At 46.1% G+C, this 20,000-nt stretch overlaps 1 protein-coding gene across 7 annotated transcripts in view; it reads right to left on the bottom strand.

The window, feature by feature from the left end:
• LOC139758701 (myeloid leukemia factor 2-like) overlaps positions 1–20,000 on the bottom strand; it is a 196,247-nt gene that overhangs the window by 67,887 nt on the left and 108,360 nt on the right. For 5 of the 7 annotated variants that reach the window (XM_071680402.1, XM_071680411.1, XM_071680353.1 and 2 more), the window contains exon 3: positions 5,936–5,971. The exons of 1 other annotated variant lie outside the window; for it this stretch is intronic. In XM_071680402.1, coding sequence (XP_071536503.1) covers positions 5,936–5,971 — 36 coding nt within the window. The remainder of the gene's footprint in view (positions 1–5,935; positions 5,972–20,000) is intronic. One more of the 7 variants, XM_071680363.1, reaches the window with a different exon arrangement.

Genomic DNA, 20,000 nt, shown 5'->3' with positions numbered 1-20,000 from the left:
CGTTCAATGTCCAAGGATGGAGGTCAGGTCTGTCTTTCCCCCCCCTCTCCTCCGACTCGCTCCTCCAAGCGCCCTTGACTGCCTGCCTCCACGACTTGGCAAATAAGGAACCTCCACCACCAGATTTAGAGCGGCGGCTCTCGCCCGCGTCGCGCAGCAAAAGCCAGGCCGCAATGCAGGACGACGTATGCGTCACACAAGGCTGGGTAAGATAGATGCCAGGCGTGGCTGATGAGAAGATACCCGTCGCCCAGCACCAGCGGCCAACGCCTCGCACGCCAGAGGGCCAACAAAACTTGGCGTTTCCCAGCGGCGACTCCACCAGGTAACTAAACGCTTCTACTGCACTCAAAAAAAGAAAAAAATCACCACCTCGTCTAAGAAGGTCAAAGCCTTCGCTTCCTTACCTATGAATCTACTTTTTTTTTTCTTTTTAACCACAGTCACATCCACGTTTTGCATCCGGGGGTAAGCCCCCGAACTCCAGGCGGAGGCGATGGTACACGTCGTCTTGAAGACGTACGACACCAAGGGCCACTAGTACGAAGCTCTGCAACTCACTTGACACTCTTCATATCCCAACGCATTTCCCCCAATACACCAACTGGAGATTCAAATGTCTCACAAACACATGAGAGGAATAAATGAAAGTTATATATAAAAATAATGAGGGGCATATATAATGAACGTTGCCAACGCTTTCCACGTTCAAACCTAAACGAGACCTGCCCGAGACGCAAGTAGGAACGCAACCATGACGTCATCCTAAAAGACGTTACGCATGTTATGTTGCGTAATATACTACTTCCGGCACCGTTATGCACAAGCATAAATCTCCAGTGTTATCTAACCATTCCGTTAAATCTCGTGCTGTTCTGAATGTATGGGAGGGAGAAGATTGGGGCGTGATGGCTTGTACATGCATGCGAACGAGGTCCGGGGTTCGATCCCCCGGCCCGGGGCCACACCCCTCCCCTCGCCCCCTGCAGCTGGGACTTGTCAGTAAGACACTTGGTGGACCGCCGTCTACGCACGCGGGGGCTTAGAAATAACCCAGTGGTCAGTATGGCGCTCGACGCCGGGTAGGAAAAAAATGCCCTTCCTTGGCCAAATCCTTACGTAATACTATAATTATATATATATATATATATATATATATATATATATATATATATATATATATATATATATATCCCTGGGGATAGGGGAGAAAGAATACTTCCCACGTATTCCCTGCGTGTTGTAGAAGGCGACTAAAAGGGGAGGGAGCGGGGGGCTGGAAATCCTCCCCTCTCATTTTTTTTTTCAATTTTCCAAAGGAGGAACAGAGAAGGGGGCCAGGTGAGGGTATTCCCTCAAAGGCCCAGTCCTCTGTTCTTAACGCTACTTCGCTATCGCGGGAAATGGCGAATAGTAAATATATATATATATATATATATATATATATATATATATATATATATATATATATATATATATATATATATTATCCCTGGGGATAGGGGAGAAAGAATACTTCCCACGTATTCCCTGCGTGTCGTAGAAGGCGACTAAAAGGGAAGGGAGCGGTGGGCTGGAAATCCTCCCCTCTCATTTTTTTATTTTAATTTTCCAAAAGAAGGAACAGAGAAGGGGGCCAGGTGAGGGTATTCCCTCAAAGGCCCAGTCCTCTGTTCTTAACGCTACCTCGCTATCGCGGGAAATGGCGAATAGTATGAAAAAAAAAAAAAAAAAAAAAAAAAATATATATATATATATATATATATATATATATATATATATATATATATATATATTCTATTTTCAAATTTACAGTCGTTTCTGGAACTCTTCGTCTCACGTGTTGTTCAACCTCGTCCATACAACAGATGTGAACATTGGTCAAAAGAACCCACAGCAAGACGGTCACGCCAACCCCTTAAAAAGAAAAAAAAAAAAGGTGCGCGGGGGACATCAACATAGAGAATGTCTAACACGCACGAGAGAGAGAGAGAGAGAGAGAGAGAGAGAGAGAGAGAGAGAGAGAGAGAGAGAGAGAGAGAGAGAGAGAGATGAGGGGGGATGACAAGGGAGAGGCGCCGCCCGCCTACAGAGGAGTTCAATGATGGGCCAAGAGAGAGATTCCCCTTCTCTGCTCTACACACAAGACCGTGTGGAGTCTCCTCAAAGGCGAGCCACTGCCACAGCAACCTTACCCACAAAAACACACACACACACCCTTTACTGCCACCGTCTCGATCATGATGAAGAGAGAGAGACAAGACAAGGATGAAGTCCCCATGCTAATCAATATGCAAAAAATATAGACCAACTAATGTATAATTGTAGCAAGTTTGGCTCAGTGGTCAGAGCTACTTTATATAAAATGGACAATGAAATATATTCTTACTCTGTCCACCAACACACATGAAGCATTTTACTACATCTAATTAAAGCCTTGGTGTTTAAAGTCTTCAACTTAAATTCAAAGTTAGAAGTGACTTTTTTTTTTCTTTTTACAGACTTGTCGGCAACGGTGACTCAGAAGTTATTTTACCAACCATTTGTCCACACCCTCCCCAACCCACCCCCCCTATTGCATTACTGGCTCTACTAACTTTTCCTGCAAAGGGAAAGGGTGTAGAAAATAACTAATTCCAACAAATCTATCGGGGTCAAAAAAAAAACAAAAAAAAACACGTCGATGTCTACGAAAAAAAAAAAAGCATTTAAAACAGTCAAATTACTCGACTTTACCAGACCTCCAACCAATGCCCACCCTAACCCCTCCGTTACCTTAATTATAATAATAATACGACCTTTGCCTACCTCAACCTAACCCACCCAGAATCATGCACGCTTGTATACACAGTATATGGTCGGGGGGAGAGAGAGAGAGAGAGAGAGAGAGAGAGAGAGAGAGAGAGAGAGAGAGAGAGAGAGAGAGAGAGAGAGAGAGAGAGAGAGAGAGAAAGATTACCAACTCGTTAAAATAATGATGAAAAAACAGTTCACTCACCATGAGTGATGCATGAGAACACACTGCGTGCACACTGTGTGCCGGAGAACGTGTGTGTGCGCTTTTTGAGTACTCACACTTCGAAGTTCAAAATCTACCCACTCAATATTGGTCACTAAATCACTAAATTTATTAGGCAAAAAAAATCTCAGAACAGATTTACAGTGAATTTATCATCATACGGGCGATCATTTTTCAATGAATATAAATTTGATATTTGATAACGCACAACACAGCCGACAGCTATAATCAAGGGAGTATTGTACGATGAAATTAATTAATAGGCTTTTGAGAAAAAAAATATATCGGCATAAACATATATGTTAGTGTTAACATAAACATATGTTAAACATACGTTAAGATTCTTATATCATTCATTAGTGTACATCATTAGTTAAACAGGCACACATTATATTTCTTCTTCTTTCGAGGGGTTAAGAGGGTTAAAATAATTGCAAGAATGTATTTATCATAATTACCTATTTTGTACAGTACAGATATGTACACTGGAGATCTCAAAGCGGGTGTGTGTGTGTGTGTGTATCGACCCCCCCCCCCCCCCTTACACACACCTTGGACTCAAAGGACAAACCAAACCGTCAAAAAATCAACCCAGTCGGCAAAATAAGGAATTCTATATAATTTTGCCGACATTTTCGACTATCTCCCAGCATCTTACGAGCCAAGCTGTCAGTCATTCTCTGGTCTTAGTATTTACAATGGCCGTACTGCAACCTATATGCGCATCGCTATCCTGTATCCATACGTTGTTAACGCACAAATACGCCGGCGGAATTATCACATCCCTAACACACCATAAATCATTTATCATGTTATCGCTATCCTGTGTCTTATACACTGCTATCGCACAAATAATCAAGCTTAAGGAATTATCACATTCCTAATACACCATAAATCATTTATAATGTTATCACGAGTTTTCAGTTGAGACATGCGCACGTATCTATCAGGATATCTATCGTAACAACAGAATGTAGACATCCTATTTGCATTTTACTCTAAAATGTCCCCGTTGTTATATTTTTCCTTTGGGCCAGCAGTCCTCCACACACTACTGTTACTGTCCGGGTTCAGTTCCCCACTCAACGTTTTCTCTCGGTATTACATCAAAGAAAACGCGAGTTGTTCATGTATATATAAATATATGCACTTCGTTAGATTTATTGGCCAGCAACAGATAAACGTTACGTCACTGAGCCAGAGTCCGCACCATACATCAACCAAAATAAATGATCAACACTTTGTTAATTCTAACATTTCGCTGCAATATCTTCCCACCGAAGACACATCCAATGATACTGAAAAAGCATTTCGATTTTTAATTTACTGCCCTTAATTTAAGCACGGTATATAACGCAATTCCATTACTGCCCGATCAAGTGGGCAAATTAAACAGCTACAATTCCCTGGGCGAATGTCATTCGAATATATCACTTCAATACACCACTTTAATATACCACTTTCAATATACCACTTCAAATATATCACTTTCTATATACCACTTCAAATATATCACTTTCAATATACCACTTTCAATATACCACTTTCAATATATCACTTTGAATATAACCACTCAATTATACCACTTTCAATATACCACTTCAATTGATTACATTCTGTGAATACACATTCAACACATATTGTCTCCATGTGGTATCTTTTAGCCATATACTTTACTACCGACTTTCAAACACATTCCATATTCATGTCTCTAATCTACGCATACGCTTTTAAAACATACGAAAAAAAAAATGGTCAGCTGTGTCTTCCAAATTTACATAATTACTAGATTTTTTTTTATCATTTCACAGCATATTTCATATTATTTCACTTAGTATGATGTTTCTTAACATTTCATCAGCAAGGATACCCCCACGTTTAACGTCCATCAAATTTCTCTGCCTGTATCCCAACCGGCAAACCATTCCATTTCTAGTTTGAGGAAGACAAAATAAAATGAACATAATAATTTCTTACATAATAAAGTTCCATTTTTGTCATGGACAATGGACTTACCACTAATCATTGGAAGAAATAATACCAAAGACTTCACCAGCAAAAAAAAAAAAAAAAAAATTACATGACAGCTAGATACTGTGAACGAATGGGGCCTTTGTTGTCTCTTCCTAGCGCTACCTCGCACACATGAGGGAGGAGGGGGTTGTCATTCCATGTGTGGCGAGGTGGCGATGGGAATGAATAAAGGCAGACAGTATGAATTATGTACATGGGTATTATATATATGTATATGTCTGTGTGTATATATATGTACACATTGAGATGTATAGGTATGTATATGTGCTGTGTGTGGACGTGTATGTATATACATGTGTATGTGGGTGGGTTGGGCCATTCTTTCGTCTGTTTCCTTGCGCTACCTCGCTAACGCGGGAGACAGCGACAAAGCAAATAAAATAAAATATAAATATATATATATATATATATATATATATATATATATATTCCATAAATCAGCCAGGTACTTCGCCACCACTTTCCATCACCCTGAAAATATTGCACATTTCGCCGACGAGCAAATATTTAATAATATGGCCGCCGCTCGCCCAACAAAGTATTCGTGCGTCAGGCAGGCAGGCAGGCAGGGAGGGTCAGGTGACGCGCGTTGCCACACGCCGCCATCTTATCGCCAACATACATCTATCTAACCAGTTGACGCCAGGCCGACCAGAAAATGAGATGTACACTCGACCGTAATTTGACATAATGTGAAAAATATGTTTCCCTCCATTGTATGGTCTATGGATTCTGGGTTTAATAACCTATGATTGATGAGAACCCACTAAAATCCATAGCTTATATAAGTTTGACTCACATCCTATATAAATAACATTTATATACATGTATATAAATTCTTTTTATTTTTTTAGTTTAGTTAGTAACCCCACTTTTATATACCTTGAAATTTGGAGCACATACCGGTTGGGGCTGCACCTGGAAAGAGAAGGTTTTGATTTAGAACAGTTATACCAACACGGACTACATGGTACCGGCAGGTTCAATTTCACATTGCCCTCCGCCAATATTCTGCCAACACAAGTTTTATATTCTGGAAACACTTTGAGAATCATTTTGGGGCCAGCGGTGTGCACTACGCGGCCCACGGGCCATGCATATGGTCCGCACTTGTCCTCCACGAGACTCGAAAGGAGGAAAAAAGTTATTAAATAAAAGATATAGTTATTCACACTCGTATGTATAAATAAAATACGTACTCTCATTACTGCACTGCGGCGTTTAAACTGTAGAGTTTATATGTAATCATTTAACGTTTAAATTAGTAGTTTATATGTAATTATGTAATTATTTTATGTACAATGATTCTACATGTAGTATATATTTTCACAAAGACTTCTTTCCGCCCCAGTCGAAGCGATTCATCGCCAAAATTGGCCTTCACCACCACCACTACTGAGTTAGACAGTCGACGATTTCAATCGCCAGTTTAAACTATCTTAGAGATTTGCCTGCTTGCGACCCTGCGATATAAACGCATCAGAATTTCTTTCTCGCGATCAATTTTTGCGTTCATCCATCAACTTCCCGCGGGGACACTGTCCGACCGACAGTGGATCAAAATACCATTGTCAATTTGAAAATATTTTTTTGGGGGGTCGAGACTACTTGACCCATTCCAAGTGAGGAACAGAAAATGGGGAAAACCATAACTGGTGACTAAATGGTGAAACACACACACACATACAACACAACACAATATCCGGGACCCCACTAGCAGTGTACCATTATGGTTCTTCTTGTTACAAGGCTGTTCCCGTGACCCAGACCTGACTTATTCCCGTTCAGTACCCATCCCTTGTATGGCATGGTCATTAACCCAGTCAAATAATAATAATAAATGATAATACTAATAATAATGATAATTTCATTTCATCAAGTGTGCTACAGTTAATCTTTAAGAAAACATCATAGTCGTACAGTATACCCGACCGTATATATATATATATATATATATATATATATATATATATATATATATATATATATATATATATATATATATAGTGATGAGACCCTGCAAGCCTTAAGAATGTCTTTGGTCAATTCTACAGCATCTACACCTGCCTCCATCTTAGAAAACAACGACTTGGGTCATCCTCATGCAAACCGTGTAGGGAAATTGTATGCATTAGCATATTTTGACATACATTTCGCCTCTCTTCTTACACTTCTCATAATTCATCTCACCCACTACGACACCCCCCCAGTTCAACTTTGATAGTACCCCCCACTGCACCTTCAGTAAACTACCCCTTAGTTTACCTTACCTCCTGCACACTCCTAGTTCACCTTACCCCTTAAAACTACCCCTTAGTTCACCTTACCCCTTAACACTGCTTCCAAGTTCACCTTACTAACTCTTAGTAACGTTCACCTTACCCCAACCTTATGCCCAGTTCACCTTACTCTGTAACAATAACCCAATTCATTTCAACACCAACGGTATTCCCAGTTCATCTCATCCCCTACACCACCCCAGTTCACCTTACCCCTTACATTATCCCAGTTCACCTTACTCCTTACATTACTCCAGCTCATCTAATCCCCTGTATTACTCCAGCTCAACTTATTCCCTAGATTACCCCAGTTCACCTTATCCCCTATATTATCCCAGTTCACCTTACCCCCTAGACTCGGCCCAGTTCACCTTACCCATACACTACCCCATACAATACCCCAGTTCACCTGACCCCATACACTGCGCCAGTTCACCTTATCCCATACACTACGCCCCGTTCACCTTACCCCTACACTACGCCCAGTTCACCTTACCCTACCACTACGCCCAGTTCACCTTACCCTACCACTACGCCCGTTCACCTTACCCCCTACACTACGTCCAGTTCACCTTACCCTACCACTACGCCCAGTTCACCTTACCCTACCACTACCCCCAGTTCACCTTACCCCTACGTAACTACGCCCAGTTCACCTTACCCCTACGTAACTACGCCCAGTTCACCTTACCCCTACGTAACTACGCCCAGTTCACCTTACCCCTACGTAACTACGCCCAGTTCACCTTACCCCTACGTAACTACGCCCAGTTCACCTTACCCCTACGTAACTACGCCCAGTTCACCTTACCCCTACGTAACTACGCCCAGTTCACCTTACCCCTACGTAACTACGCCCAGATCACCTTACCCCTACGTAACTACGCCCAGTTCACCTTACCCCTACGTAACTACGCCCAGTTCACCTTACCCCTACGTAACTACGCCCAGTTCACCTTACCCCTACGTAACTACGCCCAGTTCACCTTACCCCTACGTAACTACGCCCAGTTCACCTTACCCCTACGTAACTACGCCCAGTTCACCTTACCCCTACGTAACTACGCCCAGTTCACCTTACCCCTACGTAACTACGCCCAGTTCACCTTACCCCTACACTACGCCCAGTTCACCTTACCCCTACACTACGCCCAGTTCACCTTACCCCTACGTAACTACGCCCAGTTCACCTTACCCCCTACACTACGCCCAGTTCACCTTACCCCTACACTACGCCCAGTTCACCTTACCCCTACACTACGCCCAGTTCACCTTACCCCTACGTAACTACGCCCAGTTCACCTTACCCCTACGTAACTACGCCCAGTTCACCTTCTGGAAGCTGACCCTTCGCTTCCCACTCAAGATAAGGAAGATTTAAGAGACGTGCTCATGGCCTCCCTGGGACGGGTTCCACACCGTGTGAAAGTGTCCTTGTCTCACAGGTGACACTTTCCGAGGCTATTTCCCCCTACAGGTGACACTTTCTGAGGCTATTTCCCCCTACAGGTGACACTTTCTGAGGCTGTTTCCCCCAACAGGTGACACTTTCTGAGGTTATTTCTCCCTACAAGTGACACTTTCTGAGGCCATTTCCCCCTACAGGTGACACTTTCTGAGGCCATTTCTACCAACAAGTGACACTTTCTGAGGTTATTTCTCCCTACAAGTGACACTTTCTGAGGCCATTTCCCCCTACAGGTGACACTTTCTGAGGCCATTTCTACCAACAAGTGACACTTTCTGAGGCTATTTCCCCCTACAGGTGACACTTTCTGAGGCTATTTCCCCCTACAGGTGACACTTTCTGAGGCCATTTCTACCAACAAGTGACACTTTCTGAGGCTATTTCCCCTAACAGGTGACACTTTCTGGGGCTATTTCCCCTTACAGCTGATACTTTTGGGGCTATTTCTCCTTACAGGTGTGACTTACTAGGGCCATTTCCCCTGACACTTTCCGAGGTTATTTTCCCCTTACAGGTAAACTCTCAGACGATATTCCTTTCCAGGTGACACTTTCTCAGGTCATGTCCCTTCCAGATGGCACTTTCTCAGGTCATGTCCCTTCCAGATGGCACTTTCTGGGGCCATGTCCTCTTCCAGGTGACACTTCACAAGGGTACGAGACACTTTCTAAGACACTCTCTTGAACATGACACTTCCTATATCTACGTCCATTGGAAAAAGACACCATTTTTTTTAAGCTACCAACACAGGCACGAACCAAGCAAGGGTCTGACCCAAACCAACACACACCCTTCAATACCTGAACTAATTTCTGCCACACATTGGAAAAAAAATGTTCAAAGAGAAAGAGAGGAACACTGAACACCAACATTTTCTCCAAGTGTAAATGTAGTGGCCACTTGTATTATGATCACAGTGGCCTCTTATATCAATCACAATGGCCTACTATATCAATCACAATGGCCTACTATATCAATCACAATGGCCTACTACATCAATCAATGGCCTCCTATACCAATCAATGGCCTCCTACATGAATCAAAATGGCGTCTTGTATCAACCAATGGCCTTTTATATCAATCACAATGGCCTCTTATATCAATGGCCTCCTATTATCAATGGCCTCTTATATCAATCACAATAGTCTCATAATAATCACAATGGCCTCCTATATCAATCACAATGGCCTCCTATCAATCAATGGCCATCTATATCAATCACAACGGCCTCTTATATCAATCACAATGGCCTCTTATATCAATCAATAGCCTCTTATATCAATGGCCTCCTATTATCAATGGCCTCCTATCAATCAATGGCCATCTATATCAATCACAACGGCCTCTTATATCCATCACAATGGCCTCCTATCAATCAATGGCCTATATCAATCACAATGGCCTCCTATATCAATCACAACGGGCTCCTATACCAAGTTGAATGCGTCTTGCCTCGCTGCCCAGTAGCGCCGGGTCCTCCTCTGTAGGATGTTTACGAAGTGTTACATCATCATCGTGGCGTCAAGCCTGTGTCCTCACTAGCCAGCCTACTCGGTTCCCTCACAACCTGACCTTCTTCCCTGGTCTCATGATGGAAGGGCATAGTGACAACAACTCTTACGTAGACCATAAAAAAAGGTCAAATTGGCAAGAAAAAGATTCATTTCCAAACCTCACAAGTTAACATGTCAAATTACAGAGGTGTTTCCCTACCTATACAAACATTACCGTTATCACACAACTCCACGACTCCCCCCTCCCCCAGTCCACAACTGCAGCACCTAGGCTGCGATAACCTCAGTAGCAGGGACGGGATGGCCTCTCTGAAGCATCAACAAGCTTCAAAAAGAATAAGAAAATGTATTGAGAAAGAGGCAAAAAAGTATGAGAATAAGAGAACAAATGGTAAGAGCCACAGATGAAGATGGAGTATGTATGTTGAGGGACTGTTGAATGTGCTCTCTGGTAAGGTAGCAGATGTGGGGTATTTTGCTCACAAGAGGGATGCGAGGTGAGAGAGACAAGGCAAGTGATTTGGTGCAACGAGAAGAAGAGTTGAAAGCCTTGCGTACGATGAAGTGTGGCAAACCGGCTAGAGCGGATGGGATTACAGGTGACTTTCGTCGCCCCTGGGTATACAGGGGTCGACGTACGACTGTCTACCTGGACGGAACCAGGGCATAAGAAGCGAACACGACGGAAAGGCCAGTTGAGGCCCTGAATGTGGACAGGAAGTTCCAATTTCGGTGCATTACACAAGCGAGTACATGTGAGTCAGTGAGGCTAGCGAGGGGAAACGGAAAACAAGAATGAAGGAAAAGCAAGTACGTACGTGTGTATGAAAGAAAAAAAAACATTTACACAACTGAAAACAGTAACAAATAAAAACAAACTAATTTCATGTGATCAGTGACGCTCACGACCGCCTTGGCACACACACACACACACACACACACACACACACACACACACACACACACACACACACCCTCTACCCACCCAACTCAGCTACTCATCCCTCCTCTGTACTCATCCGCCTTCCAAGCTGGTGTCAGGTCGACCTACCCAGCTGGTACCACCAGGTCAACTTACCCAGCTGGTACCACCAAGTCAACCTACCCAGCAGGTACCAAATCAACCAACCCAGCTGGTTCCACCAGGTCCACCTACCCAGCTGGTGTCCAACGAGAACGACTGGGGTGCCAGGGCCGAGAGAGAGAGAGAGAGAGAGAGAGAGAGAGAGAGAGAGAGAGAGAGAGAGAGAGAGAGAGAGAGAGAGAGAGATGGGGGGGGGGGGGGGGGTGTAGAATCAACCTTTTCAGTTATGCATCCTACGCGAACGGGGTTAAGATGACCCATGAATATTCAAAGACATCCTGCAAGTTTAAGCTCGTACGAACGGTTGCCGCCACCCACCCCACCTGTCTTCTCATGACTTCCATATTACCTTCATCCATTCTATTGCTTCGGGAGACGAGGAAGCTGATCGCCCAGACTAATACATTTATAAATATGCTCACCAACAAAGCAAGGTAAAAAAAAGAAAAAGGATGGCCATTATCTTTGTAAGCAGCCAGTCATAAAGCTGTGATAGTACAATTCCCAACGTTACCTTATATAATATATAAGATATTCCTACGAGTCCACGGGGTGAATGAAACACGATAAGATCCTAAGTGCACTTTCGTGTCATAATCACATCATCAGGGGAGACACGAGAGACAGAAATATAATAGTCAGTTGATATACATCGAAGAGACGAAGCTAGGACGCCATTTGGTAAACATGCGATTGTCCAAGACACGGTGGGAGTGTATGTGGTCTTGGAACTATCTATCTTTGACGCGTGAAAGAAGGTTTAAAACATCTTTCAAGCTGGGTATGCAATTTTACGTTGACGGCCTTGATTACGACCCTTGACAGCTGACACAGGTCTACAGCCCAAACAACCAGCAAGTAGAAGTGTAGGCAAACGTAGAGGAATACCTCACGCAAATTCCAGCCCCCTACCTCTGATTCAGTCTACGGTACGGCCACTTCTACCTTCACTACGGAACGCGCGAGTCCACTCCTTACACGCGTATCTTAACTACACATCTACCGTTGTATCTACGGACAACGCGTGCGTCCACTCCTTACACGCGTATCTTAACTACACATCTACCGTTGTATCTACCGACAACGCGTGCGTCCACTCCTTACACGCGTATCTTAACTACACATCTACCGTTGTATCTACCGACAACGCGTGCGTCCAATCCTTACACCCGCAACGAAACTACACATCTACCAATGTATCTACCGAAAACGCAAGCGTCCACTCCTTACACCCGTATCTTCACTACACATCTACTAACGCATCTACCGAAAAGGCGTGCGTTCACTCCTTACACCTGCACCTTAACTACCTAACTACCGCTGTATCTACCGACATCGCTCCCCACACCACCAGGTGGACCATGTACATACAGACACTTCGTCTTGTCTACACCAACAGGAGTCGAGCCTTCGACTAATCATCAAAGTAGTAGGTGTTAATAATTGGTTGCCATTATGGAGAAATGCCTTCACTGCCAACGGCAGCCAGTGTCAGCAGTGTCACGCACCATGAGAGAGACGTGTTCACTGCAAAGAGCAGTCACTGTCAACAGTGTAACACACCTTGAGAAAGAACGGAGAAGATGACCTTTCGTTTGGCCCAACAATGACCACCTCCTCCTTCCTGCCCCCCGACTCGCCTCCAACACTGTAATTTCTTTCGTCGTCTCACACAGGCACTCTTGTGTACCTACTTCTTCAACCAAGGCTTTGCCAACATTTCACACTGACAACGCCCCAGAAATAGCCCAATGATCAACAATTTCTTTACAACGACACCACGCCATCAAAACACCCCATCACACCAAAGCATTATTCCTTTCTTATTAATATAATCTCCTCACGCTATGAAACATGACGGCATAATTATCACTCGTTCCTTTTGGCCTTCACTTGTCTCATCAGGTTCTTCTCTCAATAGAACAAGGCCCTCGAGTTCTCAATAGAACATGACCCTTGAGTTCTCAATAGAACATGACCCTCGAGTTCTCAATAGAACAAGGCCCTCGAGTTCTCAATAGAACATGACCCTCGAGTTCTCAATAGAACATGACCCTCGAGTTCTCAATAGAACAAGGCCCTCGAGTTCTCAATAGAACATGACCCTCGAGTTCTCAATAGAACAAGACCCTCGAGTTCTCAATAGAACAATATCCTCGAGTTCTCAATAGAACAAGACCCTCGAGTTCTCAATAGAACAAGACCCTCGAGTTCTCAATAGAACATGACCCTCGAGTTCTCAATAGAACATGACCCTCGAGTTCTCAATAGAACATGACCCTCGAGTTCTCAATAGAACAAGACCCTCGAGTTCTCAATAGAACAAGATCCTCGAGTTCTCAATAGAACATGACCCTCGAGTTCTCAATAGAACAAGACCCTCGAGTTCTCAATAGAACAAGATCCTCGAGTTCTCAATAGAACAAGATACTCGAGTTCTCAATAGAACAAGACCCTCGAGTTCACAATAGAACAAGACCCTCGAGTTCTCAATAGAACAAGACCCTCGAGTTCTCAATAGAACAAGACCCTCGAGTTCTCAATAGAACAAGACCCTCGAGTTCTCAATAGAACAAGATCCTCGAGTTCTCAATAGAACAAGATCCTCGAGTTCTCAATAGAACAAGACCCTCGAGTTCTCAATAGAACAAGACCCTCGAGTTCTCAATAGAACAAGACCCTCGAGTTCTCAATAGAACAAGACCCTCGAGTTCTCAATAGAACATGACCCTCGAGTTCTCAATAGAACATGACCCTCGAGTTCTCAATAGAACAAGACCCTCGAGTTCTCAATAGAACAAGACCCTCGAGTTCTCAATAGAACAAGATCCTCGAGTTCTCAATAGAACAAGATCCTCGAGTTCACAATAGAACATGACCCTCGAGTTCTCAATAGAACAAGACCCTCGAGTTCACAATAGAACATGACCCTCGAGTTCTCAATAGAACAAGATCCTCGAGTTCACAATAGAACAAGATCCTCGAGTTCACAATAGAACAAGATCCTCGAGTTCTCAATAGAACATGACCCTCGAGTTCTCAATAGTACATTTCCGAACGCCCAGCGCTCATAACAGCGCGGAACCACGCGTTCGTTCAAAGGCGTTCGCATACCATAACCGAGTCAGGGAGTTTCACAAACAATCGCATTCGATTGCACAAAAGCTTTCATTTACTTGTAGCGAAAAAGAGAGCATCAATCACGGGCATACGAGCACCATATCATGGTCATGGCTGATCTTACCAGTTCCTCGATCATAACAGGCTTGCATCGTAGAGGTCAAGGGGTCCCTGGAACCATCATTTCTGCACATAAGCCTCCGTCCATTCCCAGTTCTGCCCCCTCCCCACCTATGATTAATGTAGGGTATATCTGTTGGTGTCAGCTCCGCGAGGCGAGTTACCCCTTTCCGTTTTCTTTTCTGGTTGGTCTATGAAGCTAGACCCCGTCTAAAGTTTCCGTTTTCTTTGACACCCTCGACTAAGGGTGACTAGGGTGTTTAATTCTTCTTCCGACCTCTTTAAAGCAATGCTGCATTTTCTCCTACCATACCTCATAAAAATCTCAATTTCGGTATAAGTATGTAATTTCATTTATCAACATCGTTGTACGGAATGTCTTAAATACTACTGAAGAATATCATGAAAGTTTAAAACTACTTTTTTTTCTTTTCTTTTTCTTACCACGCCCAAACAATGACTATATTTCTAAACCATAAGACGTCTCAAAAGTCCGCACTGTTTGCAATATTAAACTGCCCAGACCATCCATGAGTAACACGCAAGCTGGAATGAATAACGCCAAGAGTACAAACCAAATTGCGACCGTTGGCAACTCAAAAAGGTGGGCCGTTTTGATAACTGTTTCTTTCCTTACACCACAAAGCTTTGGAACTCTTTTACCCCCTTCATGTCTGTCTTTTCCCACTTACCTACGACTTGGCACTTTTTAAATGCCACGTTTTTCACTTCCTCTAACATTCGTAAATACTTTCCCCTGTCTGTTTCCCTTTCATTAACCTCTCTATACTTCAATGAAGTCCGGGGCCTTGATGTGGACTACAGTCCGTGACTAGAGCCTCCAACCATATCCAAAACAAAAACAAAAAATCATCGTTGCCATAACAGCGTTAAAACCCATCGTCACTACCGCCATGCCAGCGAGGTACCTCATCAATAGCCAGAGTCATGTAATTATCATACATGACTAATCACCGTCGACATTATGATAATTTCCAGTATTGATAATCCCATCCCGGTGGATGGGTGGCCTCCCCAACCCCGCGCCTGACACAACTGGCGCATATACACACCACCAGCACCACACACACAAACCTACCACCACTACACACACACATCCCACCACCACACACACAAACCTACCACCACCACCACACACACAAACCTACCACCACCACACACACAAACCTACCACCACCACCACACACACAAACCTACCACCACCACCACACACACAAACCTACCACCACCACACACACATCCCACCACCACACACAAACCTACCACCACCACCACCACACACAAACCTACCACCACTACACACACACAAACCTACCACCACCACCACACACACAAACCTACCACCACACACAAACCTACCACCACCACCACACACACAAACCTACCACCACTACACACACACAAACCTACCACCACCACCACACACACAAACCTACCACCACCACCACACACACACAAACCTACCACCACCACCACCACACACACAAACCTACCACCACCACCACACACACAAACCTACCACCACCACCACACACACAAACCTACCACCACCACACACACGTACCACCACTAACACCTCACGCTAACACCACACACACACACCACCACCACCACCACCATACACAAACATACCACCACCACACACAAACCTACCACCACCACCTCACACTAACACCATACACACACACACACACACACACACACACACACACACATACCACCACACACAAACATACCACTTCCTCACATATACCACCACTAACACCTCACACTACCACCACACACACACACACACACACATCACCACATACCACCATGATTGGTGGTGGTGGTAGACTGTGCCCCTGTAAGGTAAACGTAAGGTAAGGTCCAAGACCCAGCTGTGGAGGAGGGGGTACATATGGTGTTCTAACCCACTGTAAGTTGTAAGGTAAGGTCCCAGACCCAGTTGTGGGGGAGGGGGCACACATGGTGTTCTAACCCACTGTAAGGTAAACGTAAGGTAAAGTCCCAGACCCAGCTGTGTGGGGGTGGGGGTACATGACCTTCTAACCCACTGTAAGGTGTAAGGTAAGGTCCCAGACCCAGCTGTGTGGGGGTTTTGGGGATTGATCTAAACCCCCCGCGCACACGTTCAAGGACCACGACGAGACACGAACCAATACGCAAAAACCGAGCTAACGAAACACGAAGCGTAACAACACGGTGGGTGGGTGGGTGGGTGAAGCCTGCTCGCCAGCCATGTTGAGTACTGACTGGCTCACGTCGCGTGACTCTCCCTCTGTGGGCCCGACCTACTGCCAGGTCCTCCCTCATCCAACCCTCCCTCTACCACCAGTGCACCTGACTCGCTCACCCACCAGCTGCCTGCCAGGTCCTCCCTCATCCAACCCTCCCTCTACCACCAGTGCACCTGACTCACTCACCCACCAGCTGCCTGCCAGGTCCTCCCTCATCCAACCCTCCCTCTACCACCAGTACACCTGACTCACTCACCCACCAGCTGCCTGCCAGGTCCTCCCTCATCCAACCCTCCCTCTACCACCAGTGCACCTGACTCGCTCACCCACCAGCTGCCTGCCAGGTCCTCCCTCATCCAACCCTCCCTCTACCACCAGTGCACCTGACTCACTCACCCACCAGCTGCCTGCCAGGTCCTCCCTCATCCAACCCTCCCTCTACCACCAGTGCACCTAACTCACTCACCCACCAGCTGGCCCTCACCTACAGCCAGGTCCTCCCTCATCCAACCCTCCCTCTACCACAAATACATCTGACTCACTCACCCACCAGCTGGCCCCCCACCTACTCCCTATTTATTGTTAACAAAATAAGTCAGACGACGAATATGGGAACTACAGTTCTTGAGGTGAAATCCGAGAGAGAGAGAGAGAGAGAGAGAGAGAGAGAGAGAGAGAGAGAGAGAGAGAGAGAGAGAGAGAGCTGACAAGATATTGAAGTCTTGGGCCCCTAATGAACAAGCTCTCTCTCTCTCTCTCTCTCTCTCTCTCTCTCTCTCTCTCTCTCTCTCTCTCTCTCTCTCTCTCTCTATGTACCTTTGTATCTCCTCTCTTGCCGTAGCTCGCAACACAGTACATCAACTTCTCCCTTCCCCCCTCCTAGTATTACCCTCCACCACTTGCCTGACACACTCCCTCCACCTGCCTCCCTTCACCACTGCTGGATCCAGACTCCCTCCAGCACAACCCTGGCTTCCTGCTGACCCTCCCTTTCTCCACCACAAGCCTTCCTTCTTAATAATAACTACCTCACCCTTCCTCACTCCGCCGTTACCCTCCTAACAACGGCCTGACACTCCCTCACTCCACCGTTACCCTCCCTTCCTAACAACGACCTGACACTCCCTCACTCCGCCGCTACCCTCCCTTCCTTCCAACGGCCTGACCCTCCCTCACACCATCGCTACCCTCCCTTCCTAACAACGACCTGACACTCCCTCACTCCACCGCTACCCTCCCTTCCTAACAACGACCTGACACTCCCTCACTCCACGCTACCCTCCCTTCCTTCCAAAGGCCTGACCCTCCCTCACTCCACCGCTACCCTCCCTTCCTAACAACGGCCTGACACTCCCTCACTCCACCGCTACCCTCCCTCCCTAACAACGGCCTGACTCTCCCTCACTCCACCGCTACCCTCCCTTCCTACCAACGGCCTGACCCTCCCTCAATCCGCCGCTACCCTCCCTTCCTACCAACGGCCTGACCCTCCCTCACTCCGCCGCTACCCTCCCTTCCTAACAACGGCCTGACCCTCCCTCACACCATCGCTACCCTCCTCTCTTACCTGACCCTCCCTCACTCCACTGCTGCCCTCCTGTACGTCTTGCTTCCCACTCTTCCCTCCGCAGCGCCACCAAGATCCTCCCTCCGTCCACTCTACCACTAACCCTTCTCCCTACCCTCCCTCTACTGCCCTTCGTCCCCCCCCCTGCAAGAGGACCCGTGTTGCCACCCCTTCGTCAGCCGGCAGACCTCGCCACACGTCTTAAAGGGAACGCTGTAGGCAGGTGGTGGCTGGGACGACCCCCCAAGGCCACACCATGGGTGCAGGTGGTGGTGGTAGCGACGACCCCCCAAGGCCACACCATGGGTGCAGGTGGTGGTGGTGGTGGTAGCGACGACCCCAAGGCCACACCATGGGTGCAGGTGGTGGTGGTAGCGACGACCCCAAGGCCACACCATGGGTGCAGGTGGTGGTGGTGGTAGCGACGATCCCCCAAGGCCACACCATGGGTGCAGGTGGTGCTCCGGCTACAAGGCCACAACCATGGGTGCAGGTGGTGCTCCGGCTACAAGGCCACAACCATGGGTGCAGGTGGTGCTCCGGGCTACAAGGCCACAACCATGGGTGCAGGTGGTGCTCCGGGCTACAAGGCCACACCATGGGTGCAGGTGGTGCTCCGGGCTACAAGGCTACACCATGGGTGCTGGTGGTGCTCCGGCTACAAGGCCACAACCATGGGTGCAGGTGGTGCTCCGGCTACAAGGCCACAACCATGGGTGCAGGTGGTGCTCCGGCTACAAGGCCACAACCATGGGTGCAGGTGGTGCTCCGGCTACAAGGCCACAACCATGGGTGCAGGTGGTGCTCCGGGCTACAAGGCCACAACCATGGGTGCAGGTGGTGCTCCGGGCTACAAGGCCACAACCATGGGTGCAGGTGGTGCTCTGGCTACAAGACCACAACCATGGGTGCAGGTGGTGCTCCGGGCTACAAGGCCACAACCATGGGTGCAGGTGGTGCTCCGGGCTACTCCACTAAATAATCCGTGGTGCGTCCTGGTGGCTGGCGTGTCCTCCTTCTCCGACAAACCACGTCGACCAATAATGCAGGGGTGAGGGAAGGAGGGAGGGAAGGCGTTGGTGTCACGACCCCGAGACCTGGTCCACCTCTATATTGAGCACACACACACACTACTACGAAACTCAAAAACACACAAAAACAAAAAACCTTCATACACGGGATTTCTGTCTACTACTTGGATTCAAAAAAAAATCTTACATGGGATTTTTGTCTACTATTAAAGTAGAAAACCAAAACTTCATACACGGGATTTTTGTCTACTATTAAAGTAGAAAACCAAAACTTCATACACGGGATTTTTGTCTACTATTAAAGTAGAAAACCAAAACTTCATACACGGGATTTTTGTCTACTATTAAAGTAGAAAACCAAAACTTCATACACGGGATTTTTGTCTACTATTAAAGTAGAAAACCAAAACTTCATACACGGGATTTTTGTCTACTACTTGGAGTTAAATAAAAGAATCTTACACGGGATTTTTGTCTACTATTAAAGTCAAAAAACCAAAACT

This window comes from Panulirus ornatus, chromosome 2, assembly GCF_036320965.1.
Source record: "Panulirus ornatus isolate Po-2019 chromosome 2, ASM3632096v1, whole genome shotgun sequence".
Lineage (NCBI taxonomy): Eukaryota > Metazoa > Arthropoda > Malacostraca > Decapoda > Palinuridae > Panulirus > Panulirus ornatus.
This window is presented reverse-complemented; position numbering and strand designations above follow the sequence as displayed.